We start from the raw sequence: 27,192 nt of genomic DNA, 5'->3' as shown, positions 1-27,192 counted from the left end.
GTATTCTTATAATAAAGTAAGCTAGAAAAAGAAATGCCATTAAGAAAATCATAAGGATAAGAAAATACATTTATAGTACTGTACTGTATTTATCAAAAAAGATCTGTGTATGAGAGGACGTGCACAGTTCAATCCCTTGTTGTTTGAGGGTCAACTGTATTCTTTGTTTTTGCACTTGCACATTTACATCAGGTAGAGTCTTTTTTAACTGGTTTCTTCAGAGACTTGACTTCAATACACATGACTGAGGACAATTCTTATAAAGGAGAATGCTGTGTGGATAACAAAGTTTTCTTTTTCTCCCCTTAACTGTGTTCTCAAGACCATATTCTGTAACAGTTGGAGAGGATTTTTTTTTTTTTAACACTTTGAAGGTGGGAAGAATCACTTTTGGCTTGAGTTTCCATCTCAGGGAGTCATTTCCTATTTCCTGGTTAGTGTCCTAGCAGAAAAGGAATCATTCTTCATGCAGTGCCATGGTACTTTCTATGTAACTCTATTAAATGTTGCCTGGCCTCAGTAGTTCATGGGCATTACTGTTTTTCCATCTCACACCCAGTGTACATGTGTTATATAAACCTGGGCAAAACAGAGATGATATTTGGAATACACTATACAAATAGCATAAGGATATTAAAGACGTTACCTTTAGGGCTCAAAAAGAAGCAGCAGTTTTCATTTTGATACAGGAATGAGACTGAGTATTTTGCCCACAATGGATTTGTGAATGGATTCTGTGAAGTTCCACAGGCAGAAGAGAGTCACACAAGTGCAAATTATTGCATTAACACAATGGAACCACCTAAAGGTTGGGAGATCTCTTGCTGTTTTCCTGCCCCAGGTGCCTTCTTATGAAGAAAGACATACTGGGTAATTCAACCTCAGAGTGTGTTGCTTAAATCCTTAAGTGACCTAATCATCAGGTTACCCTCCCTAAACAGGTCTCCCTCACTGATTTAATTGACTGGACCTAATTATAGAACTTCACATTTTTCTTAGATGCATTTCATTTTGAATTTATCCCATCATGATAAACTCTCTTTTTAATGTTTATTTTATTTTTGAGAGAGACAGAGCTTGAGGAGGGGAGGTGCAGAAAGAGAGAGGGAGACAGAATCTGAAGCAGGTTCTCTCTGAGCTGTCAGCACAGAGTCTGATGCGGGGCTCAAACCCACAAACTGTGAGATCATGATCTGAGCTGAAGTCCGATGCTTAACTGACTGAGCCACCCAGGCACGCATCATGATCTTTTAAAATATATCCTGTCATTCATATAATCAGAATTAATACTATTAATATGTCATGATATTATGGTTGTATTTTTTAATTGAAATTGTGTTGAGGAAATTCTAGATTCACATTCAGTTTTAAGAAATAACATAGGGATTGGGGCACCTGGGTAGCTCAGTCAGTTGAGTGTCAGACTCTTGATTTCGGCTCAGGTCATGATCTCACAGTCGTGAGGTGGAGCCTGTGTTGGGCTCTGCACTGACAACTTGGCCTGCTTTGGATTCTCTCTCTTCCTCTAGCTCTGCCCCTCCCCCGCTCACATGAGAATGCACACATGTGTTCTCTCTCTCTCTCAAAATAAATAAATAAACTTAAAAATAAAAGAAATAATACAGGGACCCCAGTTTCCCCCAGTGGTATTTTGGAGAACGGTAGCATAATATCACAACCAGTATGTTGACATCATTGATACAATTCTGTCTTGTTCTGATTTCTCCAGTTTTTTTTTTTTTTAACGTTTTTATTTATTTTTGAGACAGAGAATGAATGGGGGAGGGTCAGAGAGAGGGAGACACAGAATTGAAACAGGCTCGGGGCTCTGAGCTGTCAGCACAGGGGCCCGATGCGGGGCTCGAACTCACGGACCGCGAGATCGTGACCTGAGCCGAAGTCGGCGCTCAACCGACTGAACCACCCAGGCGCCCCAGATTTCTCCAGTTTTACTTGTACACATTAGTTTATGTGTGTGTGGACAAGTGTGTGTATACGTTTGTGTGTTTGCAACCACAGTCAGCATACTGAAGAGTTCAGACATCACAATGATACCTCCTGTTGCCTTTTTATAACTATACCCAGCTCCCTCTTACCACCCTCACTTCCCCACTGTTTCTAACCTCTGGCAACCACTAATCTGTTCTCCATTTCTAAAATTTTATAATTTCAAAATGTTATATAAATAGAATCATACAGTATGTAACTTTTTGGGATTGGCTTTTTTTATTCAGCAAAGTTCCCTGGAGATTCCTAAGTTGTTTTGTGTGTCACTAATTGGTTCCTTTTAGTATTCTATGGATGGATATTCTATAATTTGTTTAACCATTCAGCTCTTGAAGGACATATAGGTTGATTCCAGTTTGTCTATGGACATTGTGTACAGATCTTTTGTGATAGAAGTTTTAATTTCTTTGGGATAAATGCCCAAGAGTACAATTGCTGGGTTGTATAGTAATTATAAGTTTAGTTTTACAAGAAACTGCTAATGTATTTTCCAGAATGGCAAATACCATTTTACATTACCACCAGCAATATATGAGTGATCCACTTTCTCTGCATCCTCACCAGGATTTGGTTTTGTCTTTTTTTTTTTAATTATTTATTTTATTTTAGCCATCTGGATAACTGTGTGTTGCTATTTCATTGTGGTTTTAACTTGCATTTTCCTAATAGCAAATGGTGTTGAACATCTGTTCATGTACATATTTTCCATCTGTACATTCTCTTCAGTGACATGTCTCTTCATGTCTTTTGCCCATTTTCTAATTATTTGCTTTTCTACTGTTGATTTTTAATAGTTCTTTACATGTTCTAGACATGAGTCCTTTGTGAGATAGGTAGTTTTCTAATATTTTCTCCCATTCTGTAGCTTTTCTCCTCCTTCTCTTAATAGGTTCTTTTGCAGAGCAAAAGATTTTAATCTTGGGGCCTGGGTGGCTCAGTTGGTTAAGTGTCTGACTTTAACTCAAGTCATGATCTCACAGTTTGTGAGTTTGTGCCCTGCATTGGGCTCTCTGCTGTCAGCACAGAGTCTGCTTCAGATCCTCTCTCCCCCACCCTGCCCCCTGCCCTGCCTCTCTCCTGCTCATTCTTGCTGTCTCGCTCTCAAAATCAGTCAATAAATAAATAAACCAAAAAAAAAAGATTTTAATTTTGATGATGCTCAGCTATAAATTTTTCCTTTTATGAATCTAGGTTTTGGTGTCAAGAGTAAGAACTCTTTGCCTAGCCCTGAAAATTTTCTCCTTTGTTTTTTCTTAAAAGTTTTAGAGTCTACATTTTACATTCAGTCTATCCTTTTTTTTGAGAGAGTGCATGTACATGCGTGTGTGAGAGGGGGAGGGGCAGAGGGAGAGGGAGAGGAAAATCTTCAACAGGCTCCAATCCTAGCACAGAGCCCTACGAGGTTCAATCTCACCATCTGTGAGATCATGACCTGAGCCGAAATCAAGAGTCTGATGTCCAACCAACTGAGCCACCCAGGTACCCCTCTATGGTCCATCTGAGTTCATTTTAAAATAAGGTGCAGGGTTTAGGTTGAGATGTATTATTATTATTTGCCTTGCAGATGTCCTATTGCTTTAGTATTGTTTGTTGAAATGGCTATTCATCTTCTATTGAATTACTTTTGTGCCTTTGCCAAAAATCAGTTGAGTATATTTGTGTGGGTCTATTTCTGGGATCTCTATTTTGTTTCATTGATCTATGTGTCTTTTTTTTTTTTTTTTTTTGGCCAATACCACACAATCTCAATTACTATAAGTCTTGAAATTGGGTAGATTTATTCCCTCATTTTATTCTTCTTCAAAATTGTTTTCTTATATATTTGAGATAAAGCTTATCTCTATCTACAAAAATCCTTGATGGGCTTTGATAGGAATTACATTAAATCTGTATATGAACTTGGGGAAAATTACCATTTTAATTATGTTGAATTGTCCAGTCCTTTAACACAGTATGTGTCTCCATTTATTTAGTTTGGCCTTGAAATCCTTGACCAGCATTGTGGAGTTTTCTCTCTACAAATCCTAGATATGTTCTATACCTAAGATTTATTACTATTTCATTTTTTTGAGTGATTGTAAATAGCATTTTTAATTTTGGTATATAAATGTTCATTGCTAATATATAGAAATACAATTAATTTTTTATGTTTATCTTGTATCCTATAATAATATTTGTTGAACTCAGTTATTAGTTGTAAGAGGTTTTTGTTTTTGTTTTTGCAGATTCTGTGGGATCTTCTCTTTTTTTAAGACTTTATTTTATTTTTATTTTTTTTCAAGTGTATTTATTTTGAGAGAGAGAGAGTGCCTAAGTTGGGGAGGGACAGATTGAGAGAGAGAGAGAAAGAGAATCCCAAGCAGGCTTGGTAGTGTCAGCACAGAGCCCAGTGTGGGGCTTGAAGCCACAAACTGCAAGATCATGACCTGAGCCAAAGTCAGATGCTTAACCAACTGAGTCACCAAGGCGCCCCTTTATTTTTTTAAAGTATTCTCCACACCCAATGTGGGGCTCACCCTCACAATCCTGAGATCAAGAGTCGCATGCTCTACTGACTGATCCAGCCAGACACCCTCATTCCATGGGAATTTCTACATAGCCTATCATGTCATCTGCAAACAGGGAGAGTTTTATTACTTCCTTTCCAATCTGTAATGCCTTTTACTTCTTTTGTTTGATTCATGACAGTTGCTAGAACTTTCAGTATTATGTTGAATAAAAGTGGTGATTTCAACTACATGGTTGGAACTCAAGGGTATTATGCTAAGTGAAATTAGTCAGAGAAAGACAAATATCATATGCCTTCACTCATATGAAGACTTTAAGTCACAGAAAAGATGAGCATAAGGGAAGGGAAGCAAAAATAATATAAAAACAGGGAGGGAGACAAAACATAAGAGGCTCTTAAATATGGAGAACAAACAGAGGATTACTAGAGGGGTTGAGGAAGGGAGGATGGGCTAAATGGGTAAGGGGCATTAAGGAATCTACTCCTGAAATCATTATTGCACTATGTGCTAACTAACTTGGATGTAAATTAAAAAAAAAAAAAAAAAGTGGTGAGAATGAACATCCTTGCCTTGTTCTTGATTTTAGGGGGAAAACATTGAAGTCTTTCACCATTAAGTAAGGTATTATGAGTAGGTTTTTTGTAGATGGTCTTTATCAAATTGAGATAACTCCCTGCTGTTCTTTTTTTTTTTTTTTAACGTTTTTAAATTTATGTTTGAGAGAGAGAGAGAGACAGAGCATGAGTGGAGGAGGGGCAGAGAAAGAGGAAGACACAGAAGCCTAAGCAGCCTCCAGGCTCTAAGCTGACAGCACAGAGCCTGACATGGGGCTTGAACTCACGAACTGCAAGATTATGACTTGAGATCATGACTTGAGCCAAAGTTGGATGATTGAGCCACCCAGGCGCCCCTTCCTGCTGTTCTTAACATGAAGAGAGATGTCTTCTTTTTAAAATCATGAATGAGTGTTAGATATTATGAGTACTTTTTCTGTGTCAATTGATATGACTGTAGGATTTTTCTTCTTTAGCTTTTTGATATGGTGGATTACATTAATTGATTTTCAAATGTTGAACTAGCCTTGCATACCTGGAATAAATTCCACTTTGTTATGGTGTATAATCTTTTTTATACATTATTGAGTTGGGATTGCTAGTATTTTGTTCAAGATTTTTGCATCTAAGTGCATGAGATATATTGTTCTGTTGGTTTTTGTTTTTGTTTTTAAAATATATACTATCTTTGATTTTGGTTTCAGGGTAATACTGGCTTCATAAAATAAGTTGGAAAGTTCTTTTATTTTGTGGGAAGAGGTCGTATAAAATTGGTGTTAATTAAAAAAAAATTTGGTAGTGTTCTCCAGGGAAACCATTGCCTGGAGATTTCAGTTTTGAGAGTCTTAAAGTTATGAATTATAGCTGTATATTTACATAGCTATGTGATACCTATATATCTGACTAGAGAAATATTTTGAATACTTTAGCAGAGGAAGGATGTCAGAGAGAACCATGCCCCACCCTCTTGTGCCACCCCACTGCAGCTGGCTCTTTTTCTTTTCATCCCTGGGGTGATTGCAAAATTGAGTGGGGAGGGTAAGAGGCCTTCCTGTGGGTACCCCAGGTGTTTCCTTGCAGGGCAGGTCGTGGATGCCAAGAGTAGGATGGAGGTGTATCACTGGGATCCTACATTAGAGAAGCAAGGGCATCAGCCCCCCTTCCCCTCATGGTCACAGGGCTTGATAATGAACAACAGGTGCCAATCTGGACACAAGCACAGAGATGAAAAGGCCCCTGGTGAGGGCCCCAGTTCCCCCCACACTGTGCTACTGATGTTATCACTGTGGTTGTAACAGCAAAGGGAGGCAGGTGTTAGGGACTAAAAGAGAGGCGTGTCAAAGTGGGAGGAGAAGAACCACAGCAGAAGATCCAGACTGCACCCTTGGCTGCATGCAGGGATGAATCCCAGGACTGCCCACCTCCTTAGGAGTGCAGCTTCAGTTTCACAGGTCTCTTTGATTCTGTGTGAAAACCATAGACCCACTGTGTGCACACCCTGGGCACACCACACACCTGTGTGAGCAGATGATTGTGTCCCAGCTGCCTCAGGGGCCTGCAGTCTGCCTGGAGTGGAGTCTACCATCTGGCTTGGTGCCCTTCTGGATTGGATTCCTTCCACAGCAGACCTGAGCCTGTATTTCCCAGCTGGCAGCTGACTCCCCATTTGACTTTTGGGGGATGTGAAGGGATGTGCTTTGGTACCCGAGTGGCAATAGTGGAAGGAAGTAATGAGAAAGGGGCAGGAACCTGCATGGGTTTAGTCACATGGTCAGTGGCAGAGTCAAGGCCTGCATCTAGGTGGATCTGACATAAGAGTTGTAAATAATGTGCTTTAGTTTTCTCATTTATACAGTGGAGAAACCAATGGTCCTTACTTCACAGTATGATCATGAGGATTAAGTGAGATAATCATGTAACAATGTAACACACGGCCTAGATAGAACATGGTAAGTGCTTAATAATATCAGCCATTATAATTACTCTTAATATGCCATTTATCACCAAAGGAAGAATTACAATGACGATAGCAACAATTTAGCATTAACGCAAGTATGATAAAATTAGAATTGTTTCAGTTTTATTGACATGTGAGGCCTTTCATTAGATACTAATTTGAAGCTGTGACATTCCCCTGATATGAGTTCAAGTGTCAGCCTGTCTAACTACCTCAATCCCAGATGGAGTGGCCATCCTGCCTGCCCCTCAGAACCTCTCTGTACAATCAACCAACATGAAGCATCTCTTGACGTGGAGCCCAGTGATGGTGCCTGGAGAAATAATATACTATTTCGTTGAGTACCAGGGGTGAGTTTGATTTGTTTTGTTTTGTTTTTAATTTTTCTCCCTTAAAGAGTAGTTGATTCCTGGAGATACAGTCGTCATGCCAGAGCTGAAGGAGGCTTGGTGAGCCCAGGGATAGATTATTTTCCACGATCTGCCTCCTCTGTTTGCATGGGCATTGGGACAGTTGAAGAAGCAAGGGAAATTGTGCTGTAGATTTTACAGTGAGCTCTCTGGGAATACAAGTGTGTATAAACACATTCTGGTAGAGCTTCTTTTCAACGGTGAGCCAACTGTCCAATGCTAAAGAAAATCTTAAGAAATGAGTTTGGCTCTGACTTGAGGTGGATAAATCATTGGAGTCACAGATCTTTTGGAGGTGGGGGAGGCCTCAGTTTTCCTGACTATGATCTTGCCTGTAGGAGCCAAAACAAACCATGATCCTAAAGATTAGCAGGACCTGGGGTTAGGCAGGATCTACTCTTCTTCAGGTGCCCAGGCTCTGAGAGCTCTTGAGAAGAGACAGGGACAGAGAAGGCTCTCAATATGTTTCATTAACAGTAAATACACACTGAACACCTATGTGTGTAGACATTTCTCTAGGCTCAGGGGTACAGATGACAAGATTTCTAGGTATAGGGAGCTTCCATTTAGAAGAGGAGACAGACAGTAAAATGGTAAAGAATCAAATACACTAGGTCTACACTGTCCAGTGTGGTAGCACTAGACACAGATTGCTACTTAAATTTAAATCAGTTAAAATCACATTAAAGCATCTGTTTTTCAGTCATACGAGTCACATCGCAAGTTCTTAATAGCCACATGTGGCTAGTGACTACCATATTGAACAACACCAATATGGAAAATGTTCTATCGGGCCGCACTGCTCTAGGCGGTTTCAGATATGTTTAAGCCGGTATCTGAAGGACAGGAGGAGCATTGTGAACAGCAGGGATGGAACATTTGAGCCACAGTGAACAGGTAGTCACAGGTCCTAAGGTAATAAGAGCTCAGCATGGGAGGAATGGCAAGGAGGCCAGTGTAGAGGGAACATCATGTTTAGGGGCAGAGAAGGCCAGAGAGTGTTGCAGGTCCCAGGGAAGAGTTTGGATTCTGTTCTAAGTGCTTTGGAAGCCATTAAGAAGAGAAATGTTACGATCTGTTGAGTGATGAATGGTTTGAAGAACACCAGAAGTGGAAGCTGAGTCAGGAGACCACAGCAAAGCCAGGGATGAAAGTAGTCAAGATTGAGGGGGTGCTGTGGAGATGGAGAGGCCAGGACAGATTGGGGTTTATGCCTATGTTTCCCTTGTCCTGTGATAAAAGGAGTAAGAAACTATGGATGGTGGGTGAAGGAGGTGGATGGAGGAACTGGAGAAAGGAGCAAATGCTTCTTTTGCTGATCCATAAAAAGCAGGTCAATGAGGCAGTTACTTGCACCCATCATTGAGCCTAGGTAGAAGGGACTGGTATGACACGATGTCCTCTTCTCCTTGGCCAGAGAGTACGAGAGCCTGTACATGAGCCACGTCTGGATCCCCAGCAGCTGGTGCTCACCCACCAAAGGTCCTGAGTGTGACATCACTGATGACATCACTGCCACTGTGCCGTACAATCTCCGTGTCAGGGCCACCCAGGGCTCAGAGACCTCAGCCTGGAGCACCCTGAAACCTCCCTTCAATCGAAATTCAAGTAAGGCACTTCTCTTCTTACTCCCCCATCCCCATTGGCCTCCCCTTCAGGAACCAAATTCACTGAGAGTTTCAGAATTCTTGTTAGCATCAAATTAGCCTTCAACACAAACAGTCCTAACTGGTCCATTTATTTATTTGTTGTAAATGTTTATTTATATTGAGAGAGAGTGGGTGTGCATGTGTGGGTGGGGGAGGGGCCAGAGAGAGAGGGAGAAAGAGAATCTCAAGCTGATAGCCAAGAGGCTGATGCAGGGCTCCATCATGACCTGAGATGACATCAAGAGTCAGATGCTTAACCGACTGAGCCACCCAGATGCCCCCTAACTGGTCTATTAAAATAAATTGTCAACCGCTAAAATAAATAAATAAATAAATAAATAAATAAATAAAAATTGCCACTGCTTCCCACATGCCCTCTCATTTTGGAAGAGACTTTGGAAGTCATTCCTGGCTGTCTCTGTCAGGGTCTGCAGGTGGTGGGGAACATGGAAGGATTGGGTAGAAATCAGAACATGAGGGAGGCCAAGGTAGAAGGGGCTGAGGAAGGTGAAGACAGATTTGAAAGGGAAGTTGGCCCTCTAGAGTCAGAGTGGTATGATTCAAATCCTAGCTCAGCCACTTGATAGCTGGCTCCCTGCCTTCTCACCCATAAGAAGGGCAACAGTTTGCCTCACTGGGTAGTTGTGGGGACCATATAAGGTGTACTATGTAAGTGTTCAGGGCAGTGCTGTCCTATCATAGCACTCAGCTACTGGTAAGTGTTATTATTATTATTATTACCTCGGGGATGCCCAGAGTTGAGAGCCAGAGAGACGAGAAAGGAAGAGGTGGGGGCAGGAGTGAGACCCCCAGAATGGGATATCAATAGGAATTTTGGTGCAAAATGTGGGCTTCTCTGCCCAGGCCTCTTTCCCCGGGCACTGAGAGCAGATACCGTGGGGGCAGTGGGATCCCAGTATGAGGCACTGGCGGAGGCTGAGGGTCACTGGAGGGTGCAGTGCCCAGGCAGCACCCAGCACCACCTCTCTCCAGCTCCTAGAATCCTGGGACTATAGCCAAGACCATCGCTGGGGACTGGCAGCTATTGTTGGAAAGGAAGGCATAGGTCAGATGGAGATAAGAAAATGCTTATAAAACTATGTGGGCAATGGTGTGCAGTAACAACTTGTGCTCAAGAAGCCCTGTGTAAACAGGAAAAGGTCTTACTGCAGGAGCAGCTGAGGAACAGGAAGGAGCCTCTATACCTGCACCAGAAGGTAGAAGATGTCATCCTCTGTGATCGCTGCGTAGGTGGAGTTAGCTACAGATTTAGGATGGAATCATGACTCCGAAAGGGGTATTAAATCTGTTCTTTTGCCTTTGAAAAGGGTCACCCTAACTTCTCCCCAGGCATGTGAAAAATCTTGTTTTAAGGCTCTTCTGAAAAAGCTCTCTTACTCTTAAGGGGAAGCCTTATTTAAAAAAATTTTTTTTTCATTGATTATTTATTTTTGAGAAAGAGAGACAGTCAGCGTGTGAGTGGGGGAGGGGAAGAAAGAGAGAGGGAGACACAGAAGCAGAAGCAGACTCCAGGCTCTGAGCTCTCAGCACAGAGCCTGATGCAGGGGCCAAACCTATGAACAGTGAGATCATGACTTGAACCGAAGTTGGATGCTTAACCGACTAAGCCACCCAGGCGCCCCAGTTAAGGGGAAGCCTTGTTGAGAGTAGAGGTTCTTAACCTTGATTGCACATTCCAGTCACAGCAGAGCTTTAGAACCACATGTCTGGGGCCCATCCCCAGAGAGTCTGATTTAAATAATTAGTGTGCATTTTGTTCACTGGGAGTTTGTAACTTCCTCAGGTTGTTCTCATATATAGCTAGTTTTGAGATCAACTCATAGAGAGACTAAATATCCCCACACAAGAGTCTAGAAATATGGAAAGGCATGGTCTCAAATTCCGGCCACTATGTAATTATGGGCAAGTCATATAACTTCTCTGACTTCTCAATTACGTCACCTGTACCACCTTCCTAAGCTTGCTGGATGGATGAAATGAGATAAGTACGTAGAATGTACAGGACAGAGGTTCCTGCCTCAACACTGTCAAAAAATTATCCTCTGAACTGAAATGACTTTAGGTCACTTTCTCTAATTCTATTCTCAATAAATTTGGAGAAGAGAGGATCCAATATTAATCATGTTTACTTAAAACTGAAGCTTCTGAACTGGTTATGTTTTGCAGTTGGTCCTTGACTTCCCGGTTCTCCTGTCCACTATCCAGGCAGCTCTTCAAATGCCAGGAAATGCTTTGTTCTCCAAAAACTCCCTCTAGGAACTGCCTTTCCTCTGAGTATCCACTGACCTCAGTGCAGGGGGATTTATCCCAGAACACACACCACTGTACTTCCCAAGCCAAAGCCAACCATTGGGGTGGCCCTTGTGGTCATGCAGTGTCTAGATTTGATAGGCAAGTATGGATCCGTCATCAGCGGCCAGGGACAGGAGGCTGACTATGTGCACCCTTCTGTCCTTGGTCTGCTGATGGGTAAGAATCCACAGGGGCTGCTCCTGCCCTGTTTGGGATCCAGCCATATGAAAGATGGGAGTTTGTGCTTAAGCTGTAATTTCTGGAGTTGATTACTGGAATTTGTAAAGCCCTCTGACTTTCCAGCATCCCTAGTAAGAATACGAGATGAAGAATTCTTGGACCAAGAATAGAATGGCTAACCCGTCCACAGGTTGCTGATTTCCTGATGCTTGAAAGTCATCAGCAGCCAGTATATATCACTGATTTATTTGAGTTATGGTGATACACATGTCCCTGCCGGGTATGTTCATTCCAGGGGGGCAAAGAATGGACCCAACTGTTCAGTATGGAACTGAATTCATGCAGGTGTTTGGCAAGCATTATGAAATAGCATCTGCTCACTTAGATGAGTCAAGGTGAGGAGAAATTTCTGCCAAAAAAGTAAAAAGAAGAACATGGATTATAAAATTTTAAAACAGAGGGGTGACTGGGTGGCTCAGTCGGTTAAGCGTCCGACTTCAGCTCAGGTCATGAACTCATTGTTTGTGAGTTCGAACCCTGTTTTGGGCTCTGTGCTGACAGCTCAGAGCCTGGAGCCTGCTTCAGATTTTGTATCTTCTTTCTCTGTTCCTCCCCCGCTCACACTCTGTCTCTTTCTCTCTCTCTCAAAAGTAAATAAAGATTTAAAAAAATAAAATAAAATTTTAAAACAGAAAGAAGTGTTTATCTGAGTACTGAGTCACTTTTCTTGAGTATGTATGCCTCCGAAGAACAGAGCAGAGGACTTTATTATGGTCAAGGAGAAGAGTGAAAAAGAGAATTATAGTAAGTCTTTGTCATTAAAAAATTTTATTTTGCTCATTATTCAAAAAGCATTTACTGAGCACCTGCTAAGTACAAGAGAGTATTGGTATACAGAGGTCCCCCTTATTTGCAGGGGATATGTTCCAAGCCCCCCAGTGGATGCCTGAAACTGAGAATAGTATCAAATTCTATATATACTATGTTTTTTCCTATATGTGCATACTTATGGTAAAGTTTAATTTTTAAATTAGGCACAGTAAGTAATTAATAGCAATAACTAATAACAGAAGAACAATTACAACAATATGCTGTAATAAAAGTTCTGTGAATGGGGTCTCTCCTCTCTTAAAGCACCTTAATGTGCCATACTGGCCCTCCTTCTTCTTGTAGTGATATGAGATGGTATAATGCCTAAGGGATGAGATGGAATGAGGTGCATGACATGGACACTGTGACGTAGCGTTAACTACTGACCTTCTCATTGTATATCAAAAGGAGGATCATCTGCTTCCCTCCCCACCACAAGTACCTGAAACCATGGCAAGCAAAATCTCAGACACGGCAGATGATGGTATAGTTTCTGCATGCTGAGAAGTGACATCACAGCCCTCCCTTCCCTACAACCCTAGCATGTTTCTACTGATGACTTGGTTCTGGTCTCTCAGGACAGAAATCAGTCCTGTCTGGGGCTGGCTCTGATTCTCCCCCTGTCTTGCCAACAGCCATCCTTACCCCACCTGGGATGGATGTCACCAAGGACGGCTTCCATCTGGTTATTAAGCTGGAAGACCTGGGGTCCCAGTTTGAGTTCCTTGTGGCTTACTGGAGGAGGGAGCCTGGTGCCAAGGTGAGACTTCTGGCCTTGGCCTTGGAGTCGGGCCTCAGGGACGGAGTCACAGACCTCTGAGAGGTGGGCGAGGAAAGCCGGCCCCTAAAGTGCTCACTGTCTGGGGGTGGCCCGAGCATGAACAGGCCTAGGTGGAGGATGGGAAAGGAGAGATGGGAGTAGACTGACAATCCTAGAGCCTCCTCTTGAAAGAATTGCTTTGGTCCACCCCACGCTTTGGCTTGGAGCCTTCTCGGGCCAGATTTGCTGAGGTGTGAGGGTTGCCTCTTTGCTCTAAACTCTAACATAGTACGATCCATAATATCTTTCAGTGCCTTTCTCATTCCTCATCAGCCTGTCTCCTCAGCCATTCTCCCTGGTATGTTTAGGTACAGCAGACCAGAGTGTTCTAGATTATATAGATGATTTCAAAAGCATATGAGACTGGCACAATCCTCTTAAGGGTGTGTATCTGGGTAGGGTGCAGAAGTTGGGGCAGAGAGCCAGGAACTGGCTTGTGAATAAACCTGTCTAATTAGCGGCCAGTTGGCCACCCAGAATGTCTAGATGGGGCACTGCCCCATCATACTGTGGGATAATTGCTGCAGACTGGGTTGGGTGGGATGTTGGCACTCCCAGAGTGAATGGCCAAACAAACAGAAGCAGCAGAAGGGCTAGAGCTCGAGTGGGAACTAAGGGATAGCCAGACCCACCACAGACCCCCATCCAAGATGACTTACAAAGGCTACTGTAGGCAGCATGAGGGAAACAGCCTTCATTATAAATCTGGATAGGAGGCAGTAGAGAGCTTTCACAGAGTCTATGAACAGAGCTGTCCGAGGGTGCCCCTGACCTCACAGCAGTATCTGGGGGGCCAGGCACATGCCCTACCATCTACTCAACAGGGGCTGTAATTTGGGTATTTTCCCCTGAAAAGTGACATGTGTAGGTGGGGCAGGCAATAACAATGGTTTCCAGTATTTACTTGTGCTGGGTCAGGGCTCAGTGGTACGACATGGCATTGCCAGCCAGGCAGAGGGAGTAGTATGGGGATAGATCAGGGCCTAGGCAGGAGGGAGCATGCAGTTCCCTCAGATTCTTTGGGATGGAGCCCATTCCCCACCCTTGGAAACTGGCAGGGCCAGTGCTGAGAGAGGAGCATGTACTCTGAGTCATTGGGGCTTGGCCCAGACAAGCCTCTACAGGTACAAATGTGGAGCACAGGCCTCACCGGGTGGGTGGAGGTAGAGGGGTATACAGATGGGTGGTCAGATGGGTAAATAGATGGATGGGTGAGGAAGCATATCCTACTGGCTCCAGTGCTCTTGTGAACTGATCACTTTGGCTACACTGGCCATGCCAAGTCCCCCGGCTCAGTCAGATTTCTGAACTTGAGGTGTTTGCACAAATGTTACCCTGTCAGAAAGAACTTCCCTAACCACTCTGTTTAGTCCCTTCTCATAATTCTACCTCCTTGCCCTACTTCCTTTTTCTTCACAGCTCTATCACCACCTGCCATGTGGCCTATAATTGTCTCTGTCCCCCATGTAAGCTCCATGAGTGCAGGGACTTTATTTTGTTCAATGCTATGTCTCTGTGCCTACAATAGTACCTGGCACATAGTAGGTACTTAATAAATACATGAGAATGAATGAATGAGTAAATGAGAGGGAACATTTTATATGCATCTCAGAAAGGAAATATCTAGAACTTTACTTCCTTGGCTCTTCTTGCCTTGTCCTGTCCTGCTTCCCTCAGGGTGTAACTGTTTTCTGGTCTCCTAAAGGAACATGTCAAAGTGGTGAGGAGCAGGGGCATTCCGGTGCACCTGGAAACCATGGAACCAGGGGCTGCATACTGTGTGAAGGTCCAGACATTCGTGAAGGCCATCGGGAGACACAGCCCTTTCAGCCAGGCAGAATGTGTCAAGGTGCAAGGTACGGATGGCTTGCCTGTTTCCTGGAGTCCTACATAGGTGAAGGCCCCTCCTGGTGGATGCTGGGTTGTCTGCTGGGTTCCTTTAGTTCTGAGTTTGCCCTAGGTTTCACTGACCTGCCCCCGAGCTGGGTGGGTTTCTGTGGTGAAAGTATACTTTCCTGTAATTCTCTTAGAAGCAAGATTTCACCTTGGGGCTTGTTGGGGTCACTTGAGCACCTGTCTAGAACACTTTCCTCTTGAAAGCTCCCTAGGCCTGAGGCCTGATGTTGCAAGCACTTGTGAACCAGGGTGGGCTGAGGGTGCCAGAGAGGTATGAGAGTCAGACCTTGCAAGGAGGCACCCCACTGTATATCACCGCTACTTTCAGCTGGAAGGGACTTGATGGAAAGTCTGCAGAATCCTCTGGTTTGACCTTTTTTCCCTTGACTTTTTTATAGTCTAAAACTTACAGTGTTAAAAAAAAATCCTTTGAAAAGAAACAAAACAATACCCCATATCCCATGATTCTGCCACTCAAGCACCACAAATGACATTTTTGTGTAACATTTTCATCTTTAAATAATTATTTTAAAAATTTAGTACTTTTGGGGCGCCTGGGTGGCTCGGTCGGTTGAGCGTCCGACTTCAGCTCAGGTCATGATCTCAAGGTCCGTGAGTTCGAGCCCTGCGTCGGGCTCTGTGCTGACAGCTCAGAGCCTGGAGCCTGTTTCAGATTCTCTGTCTCCCTCTCTCTCTGCCCCTCCCTTGTTCATGCTCTGTCTCTCTCTGTCTCAAAAATAAATAAACGTTAAAAAAAAAAATTAAAAAAAAATTTAGTACTTTCATATGATTCAAGTTTGGTGAAGAATCCAAACAACAAAGAAGTGTATAAAGTGAGAGGTACATGTTCTCCATTCTCCCCCACACCACTCAGGTTTCCTTTGGCAAGTTTGTGGTTGAATCTTACAGTCATTGTGTGATGCCAATACTCATAGGCAAAAATGGGACTGTACTGTGCTTACCATTCTGTACCTTACTTGTCTTCACTTAGAAGTATATTGTGAACATCTTTTCATGTCAGTACATGTGGACAGGCCTCATTTTTTTAAAGATTATTTATTTATTTTGAGAGAGAGAGAGAGAGAGAGCACAAGCAAAGCAAAGGAGGGACAGAGAAAAGGCTCTGCATCAGTGCAGAGCCCGACGTGTGGCTCGAACTCATGAACTGTGAGATCATGACCTGAGCTGAGATCAAGAGTTGGACACTTAATCGACTGAGCCACTCAGGCATCCGGACCTACCTCATTTTTAAAGAAGATGTATAATAAGTGAATTAATCAGTGTGCCAAAATATATATAACAATATATATAATATATATGATATTATAATGTATATTATATATTTGTGCTTTCCAGTCTTGCCATTAGAAATCAGGCTGTAGTGAACAAATTTGTGTATATCCCAATTCCCATTTTAATAGCTGAATTCCTAAGCTACCATGCCAATGTCACATAATATATTAACTTGTCTCCTATTTTGGGGTATTTAGATCTATTTCTGTGTTTTAGGTTATTTCCATTTGCTTTTGATGATGATGTTCATTGATTGATTGATTGATTCATTCATTCATTCATTCAGTGACTACTTACTGAGCATTGACTATGTGCCAAATACTGGCCTAGTCACTGGGATACAGCAGGGCAGCCCCTGCCCTCATGGGAGCTTATTCTCTAGTTGGGGAGACGGGCTATAAACAAGTAAACAAATGAGATAGTTTCACTTGGTGGTATGTGCTATGAACAAAACACACCAGAGCATACATGGAGGTGGTGGGAGGTGCGGAGGGAGACTGGTTATGGGGCTGTTTGCCCTAGTCCAGATGTCGCCATGAACCGCTTTCTGCATATAACTGTTTCCTTCCTTGAAATTATTCTTTGGAATCCACTCAGAGGAGTAAATGAAAGGGTATGAACATTCATTTCTTGATGTGTACTGCCGAAGTATTTTACAAAATCACTGAAACAGAGCACAGTGCCCCCAGCCATATACCTGATACCACAGCCTTCTCTGTGGCCTCGCTGGCTGTGCCACCCTTCACACCGTGGGTGAGGGGTCTGACCTAGAGGGGCCCAGTGAGTTGCTCCACATCACGCAGAACAGAAAGGTGGGAACATAACCGATCACCCCTTCTGCATCTGCAGATGCTCACACCTGGCACTTTCTGATGCATGTACTGAGCATGCTCAGTACAATGACTCTGGGCTTCGGAGCCAGCCCTAGCTGTGTGACCGGGGGTAAGTCACTTAACGATAGCAGGGGCTCGATATATCGTAGTTATAATGTGACTGTTTTCTGAGGTCAGTATTTTCCTCCATAATGTAAGTCAATGCCAAGAGCAAATTGTGAAACACATTTTGTTTTCAGTTACCACCAGCTCCCTTCTGTGCTGTTCTCTCTCGGCACCTCCCCCTCATCCTGCCGGTGTCCTGGCACTCTGCCTTCCTCCCGGCAGCTGCGCCGAGGTACGTGTTAACACAGCTAGTGGCCTAACACATGATGTTCCTCCCTTTCCCTTCCCAAGAAAAAGATTTTAATCTTCCCTGGGGCTTTCTGAAAACAACGCCTTAATCTGGATTCTAAGAAAAATGGTTTTAATGGTAGTAATTTTAGTCACTAAGGCAGATGTCAAATCTCAGGATGTTGGCATCTGCCGTCCTGGCCGATGTGCAGAGCCAACTCCAGGAAAAAGCAAGGGAGGCCAGGGTGGGGGACTTCACCTTCTCTGTTGTCTCCTAAGCCTGTTCTTATCTTCTCATTTCCAGGAGAGACCCTCCCCCTGGCGCTGGCCCTGTTTGGGTTTGTTGGCTTCATGCTGATCCTCGTGGTTGTGCCCCTTTCCATCTGGAAAATGGGCCGGCTGCTCCGGCACTCCTGTTGCCCCGTGGTGGTGCTTCCCGACACCTTGGTAATGATATTCTTTTTTCCTTTCAGCATGACGCTTACCAGATGGAGTTTGATGAGTCTGGCGTGGGCACACATTCTGTGGCTTTACAAGCATTTGCACAAAGAGGAGAGAAGAGGATTTATAAGAATTCACTTCTTTTTTTAAAATGTTTATTTATTTTCAAGAGAGAGAGCATGCAAGAGTGGGGGCAGGCAGAGAGAGAGAGGGGTACAGAGGATCTGAGCTCTGTGCTGACAGCAGAGAGCCCGATGTGGGGCTTGAATTCACAAATTGTGAGATCATGACCTGAGTGGAAGTCGGACACTTAACCAACTGAGCCACCCAGGTGAATTAGAATTCACTTCTAATTAGAGGGGCTGAGAGAGAACCTTCTTCTCTGGGGAGTGGTGGCCTTCCTCAGGCTCCCATCAGGCCACTGCTTTCTGCCCTCAGGACCTGGCACAGCCAAGAGAGCAGGTGTGTTACACCATTCAGGATGCTCGGCATTTCAAGAGTCACGCACAATCTTACACTTCTGTATTGACCTGCGAGCATTCTTGGTCCCTTGCCATAATTAAAACAGCAGCTACATCCATTCATGTTCCAACCCAACATATTCAACTCATATGCCAAGAGCCTCATTGGTTCTCAGGGCATAGTGCATGTGTGTGAAGCATGGACCATGCTTTGCCTTTGGCTGGGGGCTGGGGGACAGTCTGGACCTGGCCAGAGACTACCCATGGTTAGGGGTCCCCACCTGTTTTCTCATCTCCTTGCCAAGGCAGGTTTGAGTCTCCAATGGGGGTAGGTCCTATGCCCATGCCAGGGTGGTAGGAAAGCCAAAGCAGGCCTCCAGTATCTCCCTATGTGCCATTTTGCTAACTCCTGTGCCCCCCCATGCCACCTAGACCTCAACACTTAAAGCAGCACAAAACAAAACAAAGCAACAACAAACAAAAACAAACCCATCCCTGTCACCTCAGGGATTTCTCACAGATCTCTCCTGGCAGGAGGGAGTTAGCAGTCAGCTTCTCAGAGGCAACTAGAATCAGAAGTGCCTATGGTTCTTTATTAGCCTGGAGTCACTCTGGAAGGAGTTACTCTTATGATATCTGCATGACCCTGCGAGCACAGGCCATGCTCTCCCTGCACGTGGAAGTAATCCTCCCTGTGACCCAGTCTCCACCACACCCTCCACCCTGTCATCCTAACACCAGCTCTTTCTCTTTCTAGCGCTTCTACGTAGACCTAACTTTAGCTGACACTAGTGCAGAGTTAAGTGCCAGACACTGTTCTAAGTCTTTAAATATATTGACTCATTTCATTTTCCCTTTTCCATCATTGCTTACCAATGTGCATTTCATCAGCGCCCCACCAGCCCACTCTGAATGACTAAGTGGTTCACTGCCAAACAGGAAGGCACCGTGGTATAGCAAACACAGGGGGGCAGGGCCGGCCTATCCCCCTTCAGCAAGAACCCTAGGGGCTCAAAGTTGTGGGACCATTAAAGGATGTGTATTCTGGGGGTGCCTGGGTGCTGCAGTCGGGTAAGCGTCTGACTCTTCATCTCAGCTCAGGTCATGATCTCACAGTTCCTGAGCACAAGCCCCGCATCAGGTCTCTGCAGGAATGGTGTGGAGCCTGCTTGGGATTCCGTCTCTCCTTCTCTCTGACCCTCCCTCTGCTCGTGCTCTTTCATTCTCTCTCTGTCCCTCTCTCTCAAAAAAATAAAGATGTGTCTTCTGCAGTTGTTGGAGTAGTGTTTTATAAATATCAATTGGGTCAAAATATTTGATCATACTGTTCAGATATTTTGGTATAGTTCTATTAGTTATTGAGAGTGAGACAACAAAATCTCCAACTAGGAGAGTAGATGTGTCTATGTTTGTCAATTTTTCCTTCATGTATTTTGATGCTCTGTTTTGGGTGCATGCATATTTATAATTGTCATGTCTTCCTTAATAATTGAGACTTTTAGGGGCACCTGGGTGGCTCAGTCAGTTAAGTATCTGACTTAGGCTCAGGTTATGGTCTCATGGTTCATGGGTTTGAACCCTGCTTTGGGCTCTGTGCTGACAACTCAGAGCCTGGACCCTGCTTCGGATTCTATGTCTCCTTCTCTCTCTGCCCCTTCCCTGCTCATGCTCTGTCTCTGTCTCAAAAATGAATTTTAAAAAATATATAAACAATAATTGAGACTTTTATTATCATAAAGTGTCCTGCTTTATCTCTGGCAATATTCCTTATCCTGATATCTGTATAACTTTTTGTTATTTACTGTTTGAACAGCCTATCTTCTATCCATTTTACTTTATACTTATCCATATCCTCATATTTAAAGTGTGTCTCTTGTAGCAGCATATGTTGGTCTTAAAATTTTATTTTTTTAATAAATCCATTCCAATAATCTCTGCCATTTAGCTGGAATGTTCAGTCCATTAACACTGAACTCTGGTCCTCTCACCATCTAACTTTTGTGTTTGTGTCCATATCTGTCACTGTTCATGGCACCAAGAGAGACTTGCCCTCAGTCGGGGAACTGTAAAAAATGTGAAACTCACCCAGTGATGTTATCTTCTTTCAAGTGTCAACTGTTCATTGCTCTCCAGTGACCTAAGGAAGTTGATTTTATATTTTGATCAGTTTTTTTTAAGTTTATGTATCTTGAGAGAGACAGAGGGAGCATGAGTGAGGGAGGGGCAGAGAAACAGGGAGAATCCCAAGTAGGCCCTGTGCTGTGAGTGCAGAGCCTGATGCAAGGCTTGAATCCATGAAACCATGAGGTCATAACCTGAGCCGAAACCAAGAGTCAGATGCTTAACTGACTGAGCTATCGAGATGCCCCATGTTTTGACCAATTTTTAAAGTTGTTATCTGTAGGAGGATTGGTCTTATCAGTGCTCCTCCACCATAAGTGGAGTGAAAGAGAAGGTCCTGGACCAATCCAAAATGATAACGGTAGGATAGCATCCCTGTCTGAGGCAGGTCATAGCTCTTCTTTTCCACATGTGGTAAAAAATTTAGCCTTCCTCGGCTGGACTCCATCAAACCATCTTTTGTGGTTTTCCTCTCAACTCTGTTACTCATGCTCACCCTCTACTCACAGGGTATTCCATTCCTAACACACTCTCTCATTTTTCTTCTTCTAGTCTACATTCAGCAGCCCAGCAGAGGTCCCTCCTTACTGCAGGATGAGGGACATAGGATCCTTCCAAGACCCAAAGTGAGTGACAGAGCAAAGGGCCAGGAAAGAACCATGTAAAGGGTCAGTTGCTTATAGAATTTCAGGTACACAGGAAGAGCCCTCAAATGGCAAGAAGTCCTAGGAATTCTAATGCATTAAGAGCCACACTCTAGGAGTGCCTGGGTGGCTCAGTTGGTTAAGTGACTGACTTTGGCTCGGGTCATGATCTCACAGTCTGTGAGTTTGAGCCCCGCGTTGGGCTCTGTGCTGTCAGTTCAGAGCCTGGAGCCTACTTTGGATCCTGTGTCTCCCTCTCTGCCCCTCCCCTACTCACGCTCTGTCTCTCAAAAAAAAAAAAAAAAAGAAAAAAAAGAATAAATGTTAAAAAAAATTTTTTTTAACTAGCGTTTGGAGAAAACCAAACAACTTTAGAGGAGACCAGAAATAAGGATATTCTATGAGAATATGACCACTTTTATCCATGGGAGATAGATACCACTATCCTTGCCTACCTTTCCCTTCTCTGTTCTTAACCATCCTCCCTACATCATTCTGGTGTCTGTTCCTGTGCACATTCCTTTCCATAAGGTTTTTAATTTTTATTCTTTTTCTCCCTAGATGTTTTCAGTGAACAATTTCTCTGAGTATATGTATATTTCCCATAGTGCTGTATGAGAACTCAATCACTAGTGTTCATTAAATCCCAAACAGATTCTGGAGCTGTATGTCACCACCACCCTCTCTCCTACCACAGCCTTGACTTTAGTACAGCCTAGCTGTACTTCAACATTTGCCTTAGTGATAATCTTCTAAAGTACTAAAAAGCAACTTCCAGCCATCTTTGCAAAACCCACACATCTTTCTAATCAAACTTTGGAAAATTACCAAGTGGAAATCCTTGACAATTCTTCAAAAAGCCCTATGGAGTTTGTAAGTGTTTAATTTATCTGTTTGGATTAAACACTTCATGTCTACATCTATAATTTCACGGTTGGTGATGGTTGAATTCTAAAATACACCATTAAGATTTTCTTTCCATTCAAATTTATATCAGCAAGTAACAGTCTAAAACAAAAATATATATGCAAAGAGAATTATATCAAGAATGCTCAGGGGCGCGTGGGTGGCTCAATGGGTTGAACGTCTGACTTTGGCTCAAGTCATGATCTCAGAGCTCATGAGTTCAAGCCCCGTGTCAGGCTCTGTGCTGACAGCTCAGAGCCTGGAGCCTGCTTTAGATTCTATATCTCCCTTTCTCTCTGCCTCTCCCCCACTCACACTCTGTCTCTCTCAAAATAAATAAATATTAAAAAATTTTTAAAAATGGGGTGCCTGGGTGGCTTAGTCAGTTAAGCGTCCAACTTCAGCTCAGGTCATGATCTCACAGTTTGTGGGTTCAGCCCCACGTCGGGCTCTGTGCTGACAGCTCAGAGCCTGAAGCCTGTTTTGGATCCTGTGTCTCCCTCTCTCTCTGCCCCTCCCCTGCTCATGCTCTGTTTCTCTCTCTCTCAAAAATAAACAAACATTAAAAATTTTTTTAAAGAAATTAAAAAAAAAAGAATGCTCAGTGTATAGTCCCTATTTTAAAGTATTATTTCTTTTCCTTGCCTTTCATCCATAATTGCTTCATAGGGATGGAGACTTTGGTGCGAAAGAGTCTTCCTTTCCTTTCTATGACTGACTTTATTCTATTCTTTCTCTTCTTGCTGTCCCATTCCACAGGAATATGGGTATGCATAAAGGTGGCCCCAAGGTAGTCATTCTTCAGTGGGCCATCCCAAGTTTGGCTTAGTGTGCTTTGTAGAAAGTGGAGTTTATGTGTTCAGATGCCTCTGGGGCCCAGACAGGTACAAAAAAAAAAAAAAAAAAAAAGTGCACTGCAGTGAACATAATTCGACAGAGAGATGGTGGGGACCATGGCAAACATGTCCCAGCTAAAGAAGGCAGCTGTTTTTCAGCTCTGGCATGTTGTTGCTGAGAGGGAATGTGAACCAGTGTTACTGGATCTCCAAGTTTTAAATGAGGAACCAGAACTCTAAATGTTTATGGGAAATCTGATTTTTAAATGTGGAAAACTAATCCAGATTAAAAACCAAATCAACTGAGCCTTGCTTGAAAGTCTGTTCTAGCCTACAGGAGGAGAGTTTCATACCTTCTGAACTTCTGCGATTGTGCTGTTTTACTTTCATGTTCTAGAACTACACTTTCCAACATGGTGGCCGCAATCCATGTGTGACTATTAAGCCCTTGAAATGTGGCTAGTCCAAATTGAGATGTACTGTAAATATAAAATATGCAATAGACTTTGAAAACTCATTTCATTAATATTTTTATGTAGATCATAAATTAAAATAATATTTTATTTTAAAAAGAACGTACATTAACATTAATTTCACCTGTTCCTTTTTACTTTTTAAAATGTGCTACTAGAGAATTTTAAGGTGTCTATATAGCTCAAATTATGTTTCCATTGGACAGTGCTGCTCTAGAGTTAAATAATCAAATGTAATCGCTGCAGATTTAGGTAGCTAGTATCCTAAGGATCTGACTGGACCAGCAGCAGGGAATTGGTGGTGGGCTCCACACAGCACTCCCCCCTCGGTGGACCCTGTACGTTGTCCTTCCCCGTTGCATGCCTGTGAACACTAGGACTGAGCCCTGCAGCCGCCTCTTTGCAAACAAGGATCAAGGGCACCTGGCTCCCTGAAGCTGATTTCTCCTGGGCACTGAGGTGGAGGAACCCCTTGCTTACTTGCTGTGCCCATGTGCTCCTCCTTGGAGTGACGACAGGAAGGGTCGTGGGAGACAACTGTGGAAGAACCTAGTGAATTTGGTGGAGCAGTGGGGAGAGTCCCTCTGAAATGCTGACACCTGCACTTTTACAGCCAGTTAGGAATACGTATTGGAGCGCTGGGAGAAGATGGTAACAACACGAATATGAGTGGGAAGGGACTCCCATTTATGGAGCACCTCCTCTGGACTGGGCACCCTGCCACATGCTGTATGTCGAGCATCTCACAAGGTCATTATTTTCAGAGCTCTCTGGTGGAAGGAGGTTAGACTTTTTGACCAGAATTACATTCTGGGCTTTTGTGGGGCAGTGTCCCAGAGAGATGAGCATGGACATAGCAGGGCCCCAAGAGATCTGCTGGTCTGTGAATTCGAGGATGATCTCAGTAAATATTGGAAACCCCTGATCCTGGGGTTAAAATTATCTTTTTTTTTTTTTTTTTTTCCTGCTTGAAAGTTAATTAATCAAATAGCTGAGATTTCTGCAATATTCTCTATGATTGTGACTACTACTTTATTGCTACTATAATGTAGCAGTAGTATAATATTCTACCATAATGAATATTATGACATGATAATGAATGAATATTAATGAAAATTATTTTTTCAGAAAATAACCAATTCACCCCAGAAGTTAATCAGCTGCAGGAGGGAAGAGGTGGAAGCCTGTGTCACTGCCATGCTGTCTTTGGAGGAACCCTTCAGGACCTGGATCTAGCAGGCTTTGGAAGGGCCCAGTTGAAACTGAGAAGCTGGTTGGCATGGCACAGAAATAAGGAAGGGAAAGGCTGTGGCTCAGTTTTCCTCCATGGACAAAGGACAAGAAAAGCAAGAAGAGCCTGCTGGGTCCATGTCTAGAAGCGACTGTCAGAAGCAGAGTGGTTTGGCAGACAGAGCACTGAGTTGGGGTGAGAAGACGTGGCCTCTTAGAACTGGATCTGTCTGCCACTCACTGAGCGAATGACCTGGAGAAAGTGACTTGAAATGGGGGAATTCACTATACAACCGTTAAACCACTATATATATATATATATATATATATATATGTATCCAGCACTTGCAGAGCTCTGGGAAACTGGCAACACTGTACATTGTGATTGTTTCACCTTCTCTGCAGAATATAACAAGAGTGTAACAAGAATGGTAAAAACTCTTCACACCAGCTGGCTTGGAGATCCCACTTTCCTAAAGGAAACCTTGAAGAGGAAAGGAAGGATGGGCACAACAGTGTTGACTTTGCTTCCAGCCAAATGCCTGTGCGGAGGTGAATGGCTCAGCCAGCTCTACAATACATGACCTAGAGGGAGGCCCCAGGCCCATGGAAAATGGGATGCTGTGGATTCATGAGATACTGTAAAGAGTAAATAATGTGTGCACACTAAAGGCAGGTAAAATGTACGTGTACGAGGAGAGGAGAATGCAGGAGGATGTCAATAATGTGTGATGTTTGCTGTGTTCCCTCTACCTGTAGAGTTGTTAAAGTATAGAATTAAAAATAAAAAAGGGTCACCTTGGTAATCTTTTTGGCTTCTTCCAAAAAAGTGGTCTTTGGGGTTCTAGTTACATTATCGACCTTGTGTCCAGAGAGGCTCCTGAAGACCACCGTTGGTCAGGAGTTGTGGGGGTGACCTCAGGTAGGGGATGGGACAGGGAAGGAGAGCAGGCAGCTTCTGGCTTCATGAGAACCCTGACTGATGCAGCCGGCCACAGCTTTACCTGGTCAGGGTGATCCTGGATCTTCCTGGAGGCCTTGCTCTACAGGAAATCCCTTTGGGTACCTCTCCTGCCTAAGACAGCTTCACTCAAGGTGACCTCAGCCCCTTCCAGCATGTTCATCCATGACTCACCTCTGGAAGCCTCTTCCTGCCCTTCTCCCTACCAGGTGAGGAAAAGAGTCAGGGTTAGAGAAGGAATAAAGAGGGAAGTTTCTTGAGAAGTAAAAGGTTTGATGGGCAAGACCTGTGCCTCCCTTCTTAGCCCCCACCCCCTCCCAGCTTTGGAGCCTCAGACCTGGTTTGTCTCCATGCCAAATTCTTGGGCGCCTTCCAGCCAGCCCAGAGGTGGGGACAATCTAACTGTTTCAACCAGATAGCTTCCCCTACAAGATAGAGGCCTACAACTCCCTCTCCACCCGGTGGGGTCTCAAGTAGCTAGAGGTGGACTCTCCAGAAAGATGACATTACAGAAGATCTTTTCCTTTGTACCATTTATATGCTTCTGTGTTGTTTGACTCTTTCATGAAGAGTATGTGTTGATTTTATATTTAGCCTAAATTGGAGACATATTTTCAGTTTGTAAAAATAAAGGCCATCTTACTCTACTGGTCATCACTCTCCTTCCTCCTGCTTCCACCCTGGGGCTGCTGTCCCTCTGTCACCTGTCCAGGACTAGAATCCAGAAATCAGTTAAGATTTCCCTCTGCTTGAGTCCCTCTCACAATTTGTCCCAGTGCGTATCCATTCCTGCTGGCACGTATATGTATAGAGAAATTTCTCCTGATTATTCTGTTGTCTTTCCAGTTCCCAAACATGCACCCCCTGAGGTTATTGCAATCATGCACTAGACATTGAGCTAGTCCCCAATAGGAGAGGGCTTGCCTCCTCTGTAGCTGGTCATTCCCTCTCCCCTGGAGTTCTTATATCCTGACTCCTGAGGCCTCCTCTCCTCCCCTCCAATCCATTTACCCCCATCACCTGGTTCTTTGAACTGTGACACTTTAAGGAGTGAAAAGAGGGGCACCTGGCTGGCTGAGTCAGTAGAGCCTGCGACTCTTGATCTCTGTGCTGTAAGTTTGAGCCCTGCATTGGGTATAGAGATTACTTAAAAATAAAAAAAAATCTTTGGGCCTGCCTGTGTGGCTCAGTGGGTTGAGCAACAGACTTTTGATTTCAGCTCCAATCATGATCCCAGGGTCATGGAATCAAGTGCTGCATTGGGCTCTGCGCTGAGAGTGGTGGAACTCTCAATCTCTCTCTCTCTCTTTCTCTCTCTCTCTTTGGGGCCCCTGGGTGGCTCAGTTGGTTAAGCATCTGACTCTTGATTTGGGCTCAGTGCATGATCTCATGGTTCATGAGTTCAAGCCCATGTCAGGCTCTGTGACGACAGTACAGAGCCTGCTTGAGATTTTCTCTCCTTCTCTCTACTCTTTCCCACTATGCATGCTTGCT

At 43.7% G+C, this 27,192-nt stretch overlaps 1 protein-coding gene across 6 annotated transcripts; it reads left to right on the top strand.

The window, feature by feature from the left end:
* On the top strand, positions 1–27,192 carry IL20RB (interleukin 20 receptor subunit beta). Of its 6 annotated transcripts, XR_007457373.1 has the most exons (7): positions 1–7,378; positions 8,856–9,046; positions 13,086–13,210; positions 14,976–15,126; positions 17,930–18,072; positions 21,947–22,165; positions 24,636–24,717. XR_007457373.1 is itself a non-coding variant. In XM_049628786.1 (6 exons), the coding sequence occupies exons 1-6, from the start codon at positions 7,305–7,307 to the stop codon at positions 24,741–24,743; spliced, it is 765 nt and encodes a 254-aa protein (XP_049484743.1). In that variant the 5' UTR covers positions 1–7,304; the 3' UTR covers positions 24,744–27,192. The 6 variants fall into 6 exon arrangements, 5 of the variants coding, with proteins under 5 accessions (XP_049484743.1, XP_049484742.1, XP_049484740.1 ...); XM_049628786.1 differs by lacking the exons at positions 13,086–13,210; positions 21,947–22,165 and adding an exon at positions 17,532–17,629 and having other exon boundaries at positions 24,636–27,192; XM_049628785.1 differs by lacking the exon at positions 21,947–22,165 and having other exon boundaries at positions 24,636–27,192.

Source organism: Panthera uncia, chromosome C2 (assembly GCF_023721935.1).
Source record: "Panthera uncia isolate 11264 chromosome C2, Puncia_PCG_1.0, whole genome shotgun sequence".
NCBI classification, from domain to species: domain Eukaryota; kingdom Metazoa; phylum Chordata; class Mammalia; order Carnivora; family Felidae; genus Panthera; species Panthera uncia.
The sequence above is the reverse complement of the archived record's forward strand: the minus strand, read 5'-3'. Positions and strand labels throughout refer to the sequence as shown.

Excerpts from the sequence above, each read along its gene's own strand:
- IL20RB (XM_049628783.1), top strand. The coding sequence starts at position 7,305 with ATGAAGCATCTCTTGACGTGGAGCCCAGTGATGGTGCCTGGAGAAATA. Across the intron at positions 7,379-8,855 it reads TATTTCGTTGAGTACCAGGG|AGAGTACGAGAGCCTGTACA; the intron begins GTGAGTTTGATT and ends CTCCTTGGCCAG. Across the intron at positions 13,211-14,975 it reads GGAGGGAGCCTGGTGCCAAG|GAACATGTCAAAGTGGTGAG; the intron begins GTGAGACTTCTG and ends GGTCTCCTAAAG.